This window comes from Camelina sativa, chromosome 7 (assembly GCF_000633955.1).
Source record: "Camelina sativa cultivar DH55 chromosome 7, Cs, whole genome shotgun sequence".
Lineage (NCBI taxonomy): Eukaryota > Viridiplantae > Streptophyta > Magnoliopsida > Brassicales > Brassicaceae > Camelina > Camelina sativa.
In genome coordinates, this window is record NC_025691.1 from 4231892 (window position 1) to 4240511 (window position 8620).

Below are 8620 nucleotides of genomic sequence, written 5' to 3' on the forward strand. Positions count from 1 at the left end.
TTCCCATGGTTCAGGCTCATTGGGATACCACTGCAACACTATATCACTCAACCTCCGCTACGTTTCGATTTTCCAAAAAGCTTAAGTCTCTCAAGCCGGAGATTAAAAGGTTAAGCAGAAACCGTTTTGGGGACCTGACTAAAAAAACCAGAGAGGCATTTGAAAAGCTCTGTAAGTTGCAACTTGCTGTACACTTGAACCCCACTGGGTTGGCTATGAGAAACGAGTCAGCTGCTTACCACAAATGGATGCACTTATCGGGATTGGAAGAGCGTTTTTTAAAACAGCGGTCAAAGTTACATTGGTTAAAGGTTGGTGATGGCAATAATAAGATTTTCCATAGAGCTGCAAAACTTCGTCAAATGCGTAATGCAATTAAGGAGATACAAAGTCCAGACGGTACGATAATTGACTCCCAAGAGGGGCTGAAGGTCAAAGCAGAGAGGTTTTTCCGTGAGTTCCTTACTCATAAGCCGTCCCAGTACACAGGTATGTCTGAGGAGGAATTGAAAGAACTGCTACCTTATCGCTGTTCGGAGGCTGACAAGTCTCAACTTGTTCGAGAGGTTTCTGCAGAAGAGATTAAGAATGTGTTGTTTGCTATGCCGCGAGATAAAAGCCCGGGACCTGACGGGTTTACTGAGGTGTTCCTAAGGGAGACATGGTCTATTATCAAGGAAGATTTTATTGTCGCAGTTCAGTCTTTCTTCGTGTATGGTTTCATCCCTAAAGGAGTCAATACAACAATCCTTGCTCTCATTCCTAAGAAGACAGAGGCTAAGGAAATGAAAGACTATCGACCTATATCTTGCTGCAATGTGATTTATAAAGTAATCTCGAAAATAATTGCTAATAGGCTGAAGCTCTTACTCCCAAACTTCATTGCTCCTAATCAATCCGCTTTTGTCAGAGGCAGACTGTTGATGGAAAATGTCCTGCTTGCTTCGGAAGTGGTCAAAGATTATCACAAAGACACTATTACTCCCATATGGCCTTTCTTGTGCATTTGATTCAGTTCAATGGCCTTTCTTGCTTTCCACGCTTTCTGCGTTAGGATTTCCTCCGCAGTTTATCAAATGGATTGAACTCTGTGTCACCACAGCCTCTTTCTCAGTGCAGGTCAATGGTGAACTGGCCGGTCTATTCCGTAGTGCGAGAGGACTGAGGCAAGGCTGTCCTCTATCTCCATATCTGTTCGTTATTTGTATGCATGTTCTGTCCCATTTGTTGGATAAGGTAGCTCTGGAGCAACGCATAGGCTATCACCCCCACTGTCAAAAACTGCTGCTAACACATTTGTGTTTTGCTGATGACTTGTTGGTTTTTACAAATGGCACTAAAAGTTCAATTGAGGGTACTTTGCAGATTTTTGAGCACTTTGAAGCGGTTTCTGGGCTTCAGATTAGTTTGGAGAAATCTACTCTGTATATGGCAGGTGTTAGTGACACGGTCAGAGAGGATATCCTTCTCTCTTTCCCCTTTGCTTCAGGCAATCTACCTGTTCGATACCTTGGTCTGCCTCTTCTCACCAAGCGGATGACAACCTCTGATTACAGGCCTCTCATAGAGCGTGTTAAGGATCGCATAAGCAGTTGGACAAAACGGCACCTCTCGTTTGCGGGACGACTACAACTTATCGCTTCTGTTATTCATAGCTTGACTAATTTTTGGATGTCTGCTTTCAGGCTACCCAGTTCGTGCATTCATGAAATTGATAGTCTCTGTTCTGCATTTTTGTGGTCAGGACCCAGTTTGAACCCAAAAAAGGCCAAAGTGGCATGGTGTGAGGTATGTACTCTAAAGGAAGAAGGGGGTTTAGGTTTGCGATCATTGAAGGAAGCCAACAAAGTAAGCTGTCTAAAGCTTATTTGGAGACTGCTCTCGACAAAGTCCCTCTGGGCTCAATGGTTGCGAATCTACTTGATTAATAAAGGATCATTTTGGTCAATCAAGGAGACTACTACTTTAGGGTCTTGGATGTGGAAGAAGATCCTGAAATATCGTCAACTTGCTTATGATTTTGTTTCCTACGAGGTGCATGGGGGTTCGCAGGTTTCATTTTGGCATGATAACTGGTCCTCTCTCGGCTGCCTAATAGTTACTGCAGGACAGCGAGGCTGTATTGACATGGGTATCGGTCTCTACGCAACCATTGCGGAGGTTGTCATGACTCACCGTCGACGACACCATCGCAATGCATGGTTCAACCAGGTAGAGCAGATTATCGATCGGTTGCGTACACAAGAACTAGGGACATGGGATGACATTGTGCTCTGGAAGGGTAAGGGGGACTGCTATCGGACCAATTTTAGCACAAAGGATACTTGGGAGGCCATTAGACAACAAAAAACGAAGAACACTTGGAATAGAGGAGTTTGGTTTAAGCATGCTACACCTAAATACTCGTTCCTGGTTTGGCTTGCTCTTAAGAATCGCCTTTCAACAGGTGACCGAATGCAGAAATGGAATGTGGGAGCTCAAACACAGTGCATCTTCTGCAATCACGCCATGGAAACTAGGGACCATTTGTTCTTTACCTGTCATTACTGGAGGGAGGTCTGGTCGGGTCTCAGCTCAAAGTTGCTTCTCACGCGCTACACAAACTCCTGGACTCATCTCATCCCGCTGCTCACGGATACATCACTTGGTAAGGACAAACTTTTTCTACTTCGATACAGCTTTCAGCTTACAGCCCACTTAGTGTGGCTAGAACGCAACAATCGACGAAATGGGACACCCGCCATTCCTTCTGCTCAACTTGCCCGAAGACTTGACCTCCAAATCAGAGACCGGTTACTTTCTATCCAAGAACAAGGAGATGGGCAATTTCGGGACTGCCTGGTGACATGGCTTGCCTCAAGATACCCCTCTCCCTAAGCTAATATCTTTAGTATGTAATATGTAATTCATTTACTTCAACAAACGCTGCACTTGATGTAACAAAGTTTTTTCGAATAAATTTTACATTTTATTCAAAAAAAAAAAAAGAAACTTATCGTTTTTACCTCTCCAGAGGACAACATCCTCACTGGAGTTGTTATGGTCACGTGCTGAATCAAGTTCAGCTTCTATCTGAGTTAGAGTTTAGAGGCGATGTCGACGTTGACGCCGTGAGCCCCACGCATCCGCCACCGTCATATGAACACTTATCCCCATCTCAATAATACCTCGTTCCCCTGCAACATCCACCAAACGACCCATGGTCGACCAATTATCAAACCAAAAAGAAGTCCGGAGACCATTATTGACCTCTGTTTTACACAGGTTTGCCGCAACTTGCCTAAGCTTGAGTAACTTCCTCCACATCCAGGACCCAGCAGTAGTGGACTGCGGAAGAGACCAAAATTTTAGGCGTTTGAGAAGAGTGGTTGTTGTCCATTTCACCCACAAAGACTCTCCCCCCGACACAATACGCCAAATTAACTTCAAACAGCCAACATCATTCATTTCTTTCAGCGACCGTAGTCCCAGCCCACCTTCGTTTTTCGGCTTGCTTACCTCATCCCAAGCAACTTTGGCTTTATGATATGATTTTAAGTCCGGACCAGACCACAAAAAGGCTGCACACAACTTATCCACCTCCTGAATACATTTCCGCGGTAACTGGAATGCAGACAACCAGAAATTATAGATACTCCATAACACTGATTGTACCAAATTCAACCTTCCTGCAAAAGACAGAAAACGAGCTGTCCAAGAACCAATTTTCTGCTTTATCTGCTCAATAAGGGGCAAATAATCAGAAGCAGTGAGACGTTTAGTAACCAATGACAAGCCTAAATATCTCACCGGGAGCTGGCCTACCTCAAAACTCAAACTGTGCTGGATTGCTTGACATTCAAGCTCAGTTAACCCTCCCAAATATATTGTAGACTTCTCCATACTTATCCTCACACCCAAAATCTTTTCAAAACTATCAAAAACCGCCACAATACCCTCTATAGACCGCACTTGACCGTCAGACAGTACCATAAGATCATCTGCAAAGCTTAGGTGTGTAACATATCACCAGCCTCCTTTTCCAACATCCGGGATAACATATCCATGACAATCACAAACAAATAAGGGGAGAGAGAACACCCTTGTCTTAATCCCCTCGAGTTGTTAAAGAAACCTGCAAATTCTCCATTGACTTGAATCGAGAATGAGGTCGTTGTAACACAAAGCATAAGCCAGTGAACAAATTCTGGTGGGATTTCCAAAGTAGTGAGAACATTACAAAGGAAAGGCCGCTGAACAAAATCGAAAGCCTTGGAGATATCGATTTTGATGGCTCACCGATGGGATATGGTGCCTTTATGGTAGTCATTTACTAGTTCAGTAGCCAGAAGAACATCTCAATCAATAGGCGATCTTTAACAAAGGCTGACTGGTTCCCAGCAATGAAAGTTGGCAAGAGCAGCTTCAGTCTTTTTGCCAAGATTTTTGAGATCACTTTGTAAATCATATTACAACAGGAAATGGGTCTGTAGTCTTTCATTTCCCTAGCCTCCTCCTTCTTAGGAATAAGAGCAAAGATAGTAGCATTAGCACCCTTGGGAAGAAAACCTTTGATGAAGAAGGATTGAATGGCAATCACAAACTCCACCTTGATTACATCCCATGCAGCTTTAAAAAACTCCGTGGTAAACCCATCCGGTCTCGGTGATTTGTCGGATGGCATAGAGAACAGAACACTCTTTCTATGTTCTCAAATTGGCATAGAAACGATGTTTTCAAATTGGCTCTTTCGTTATGAATCTTAGTATTGTACTATATAAAGCCTAGTTTCAAAGTTACTGATCGAACTTATCGATCGTGACATTTATGATCAATATTGATAAGTATTACTGTACATAAAACTAAAGAATTTTTGCTATTACTCGATTTACATTAAGTGCATAAGATTACAATCTAACTAGGTAACAACCCACTATGTAAATAGTAAAATAATTATACTGTAATTTCTATTTACAAAATTTATTATACTTATCAATAAAAATATTATTTGGAATCTAAAATTTGTTTGTGTATTATATATTTTTTAGTTTTATTTGAATATGTATTTTTTTATATAATAATTAAGATTTAACCCGTATGAATAATTATAATATCACACCATATGAACCAAGAGTTCTTAAAATTTATTTAAAATATTCTATGAAAATGCAATTAAGTTAGAAGTCTAATATCAGAATTCAATTTTAGGTATTATTGAACTTTTTGAAAAATAAAATGTAAATGTATATATTATTAAAAATTGAAGGCAAATTAAGAAATAGTGTCTTGAACTCTATTGGCAACAACACTTCAGCTTTTTAAGCGCTCTTTTAAGATAATGCTTCTCTATGAATATATAGGGGATTTCTTATAATGAAATAAACAGTTAAATTGTATTGGAAATTAAAGTGTGTGAGATTCAAAACCAGATTAAAAGAGAGGTTACCAAGTAAAATTAAACCGGATTAAATATGCGAAGTGTCAAAATTCACCGGATTAAATATGCGAAGTGTCAAAATTCACCGGATTAAATATTTTCGATAATAATTAACATTTACTCTTTGTACACGTTATGAGGTCATGTTAATACAATATTTTTTTTACTAAATAAGAAAACTGGTTTTAGAAATATATATATATGTATAGTTATGAATGTATCTATATATATGTGTGTGTGTCTATATACAAAAGAAAATTTAATTTTTTCTCAACCAAAGTCGAATACTAGAAAAATATAACAAACTATGTTAATTTTACGTGTGTTAGTTAATTATATTTATTTTAACATTTGTCATTTAAAAAAAACTTATTTTTATGTTTTTGTGAGAATTTCCCTTTAAAAAACTATTTAGGATGAATATATTAAACAATAAAAATAAATGTTAAAGTTCAAAGTAGCAGTCTAAGTAGTTTAAACTGGTAAAAAATGTATTTATCATTGTAATGTTAATGCTTTTATACATAAGTAATAATATAATATTTTTATTCATAAGAAGATAAAAATAAAAAAACTTTAAAAAGGGCAATGAGCTTGGCGATTAAAAACCGGATAATGAGCTTATAAAAACGAATTTTTTATTAGTTTATGAGAATATTAATATAGTTTTATTTATGTTTTACATATGTTTATTTTGCAAATTTTAATTCATGTAATTACAAGCGAATATATAAAAAGCCTTTAAAAAGAATTTTTAGAAATTAATTTCTTTTATTTGATAACTATTTTAATATATGTTTTATCTAAAATTTAAATCATTTAAGATTAGTTTCTTTTTGGTAGAACAGAGGGAGTAAACTCCCGTTATATATTAAAAAAATCAAATACAAATACATTTTATTGTACCCACACCACGGGCATCATCCGAGACAACAGACTTAAAACACAACTCGAACTTGACTCAAACAAATGAAAACCAAGTGGCAAGGTGAATGCATGGTTCGCTAACCCGTTCGCTAGACTATTAGCTTTCCGATGCACATGAACAAGCCGGGCTATCTATTCCCTTGCAAATCTATGACACAACTATAGTAGGAAAGACAGCAGATTAGCCTCACTAATTCTTGCCGTCAGAAAACCTACTACTACTTCCAAATCCACTTCAAACTCTAATCGTTCTATTCGTTTCTCCCACGCAACCACCCAACTGTAGTAGACCCTCTATAACTCTGTCATAGGAGCAAAACAGATTCTAATATGGATTAGTTTGTCATAATATAAAATTACTATTTCTGAAATTATGTCATATAAATAAAAACTTTTATTTAAAAGAACATTTGTTTTCCAAAATATTTGTGGATTTTTTATATTATTAATTATGATTTGGTAAAAATTTTAATACTAACTAAGATAGAAATTAGATATAATCTTTAAAAATTCATTTAAAACTTAAAATTTAGTTAAAACATAAAAATGTACAACATATGGAATCATTGTCATTTGTCGACATTACATGATAATATCTGATTGCGTATTCACAATTAGTGTCCACATGGGATGCATATTCTCCACCACCACTATTATTATTTATTCTATTCACATTCATTATCAACATTTTTTAACGCCTATCTGTACAACAAACCCAACATACTACTAGACGTTAAAAGATCCAACGGCCCGCACCATACGCTCACTTCATCGCGTCAAGCACCGACGGCTGTGATTGAAGCCATACCCTCCAGCTCACTCTTGCTCCTTCTGATCCTCTCACCCCCGGCGTCATACCCGCCCTTACTAGCTTTTGCCGTCGTCCAAATCTCCGGCACTTCTGTAGCTATCTCAGTTACCGTCTCCACCGCGTAATCCGCATCTTTCGTCTTTTCTGCTCTCCCCACCTTTTTTTTAACCAATTTTTTAGAAAAAGAATGAGTTCTCAAATTACAACTGTCGTTAATAAGAAGATGTGAATGGAATTAAAGAAAAAAAAAATTACCAGGATTGTGCGGAGCCCGACAGATTTACCCGCGGTAATATTGTGGATATTATCATCCAAAAACACTGTTCGGCGAGGGTCAACGTTGGCTACACGAATACAAATATCCATAGCGGCCAACGAAGGCTTAAGAACGACGGGGTGTTCATCGGATCGTGCTGTTGTTGATCCGGATCCGAATAAATTCGGGTTCATTGTTTCGAAACAAATCATCTCTTCAAAACAATCTTCTAACCCCAGTTTCTTCAGAACCGTGACCGCATGGTTCCTGTCCGAATTCGTAAAAATCTAAACACGAGAACAAAAAAAAAAACAATGATCATTTATTCATTTTCGCAAACAATAAATAATAAATCATGCTATATATAATAAAGATTGATTATACTTACAATTTTCCTCTGTTTGATTTTGTTCAGAAGGTTACGTAGCTTGCTGTTTGGTTCGATCGAGCCATATGGTAATCTTCCGTGCACGAAACTACAAAACAAAATTATGCAAGAAATAAATAAATAAAAAACTTAAGAAAAACAAATATTGTTTCCCTGAGATCAAAACATCATATAGTAGTTGGTTGAAGATGATGATTATTAATTACCTGTGATATTCATCAGGATGCACATCATGACCTAACGCCTATAAATTTATAAGAAATAAAGAGTAAACAATCAATTAGAAAATCAATGATATATACAATGAAGTAATTCTTAAGAAAATGAAATAAAAATGAAGAAGTGAAATTACCCTGAGACCCGCAAGAGTACTTCCATACGTCTTGAAGAGCTCAACTCTCAAACTTGAAGCTTTACTTTCTGGGAATCCAAATTTCTCCACTAGAAAATCTGCCCATATAATCAAATAATTAAACCGAATGCTCTAAAAAAAACATAGAAAGCATTAACTCTAATTGTTATTGTTTAATTACCATCAATATTTTTCTTGACAGCTGGCGCCAATCCAGTTTTCAGAGGGTATAATGTGTCATCCAAGTCTGATCACATAATTAGAGACCAAAAAAGAAAAGGATTAGAACAAATTAAGTTAAATACATTATACAAATTTTGATATTAACGTATTATAAAAATGATTTACCGAAAATGAGGCAGTTGATCGGAGAGAAATCCATTTCACACGAGATTAAGTGAATAAAAGTATAAGAAAATATAATATTTTGAGAGGAAAATAGCAAACAACAACAATAGGAGCCGTGAAGC

General features: G+C 37.3%; 1 protein-coding gene across 1 annotated transcript; it reads right to left on the minus strand.

Moving 5' to 3' along the window:
• Positions 6854-8620, minus strand: LOC104700243. The gene is made up of 7 exons (XM_010415728.2): positions 8499-8620; positions 8332-8397; positions 8151-8248; positions 8005-8042; positions 7799-7886; positions 7410-7697; positions 6854-7311 (listed from the first exon to the last, which is right to left on the minus strand). The coding sequence occupies exons 1-7, from the start codon at positions 8530-8532 to the stop codon at positions 7120-7122; spliced, it is 804 nt and encodes a 267-aa protein (XP_010414030.1). The 5' UTR covers positions 8533-8620; the 3' UTR covers positions 6854-7119.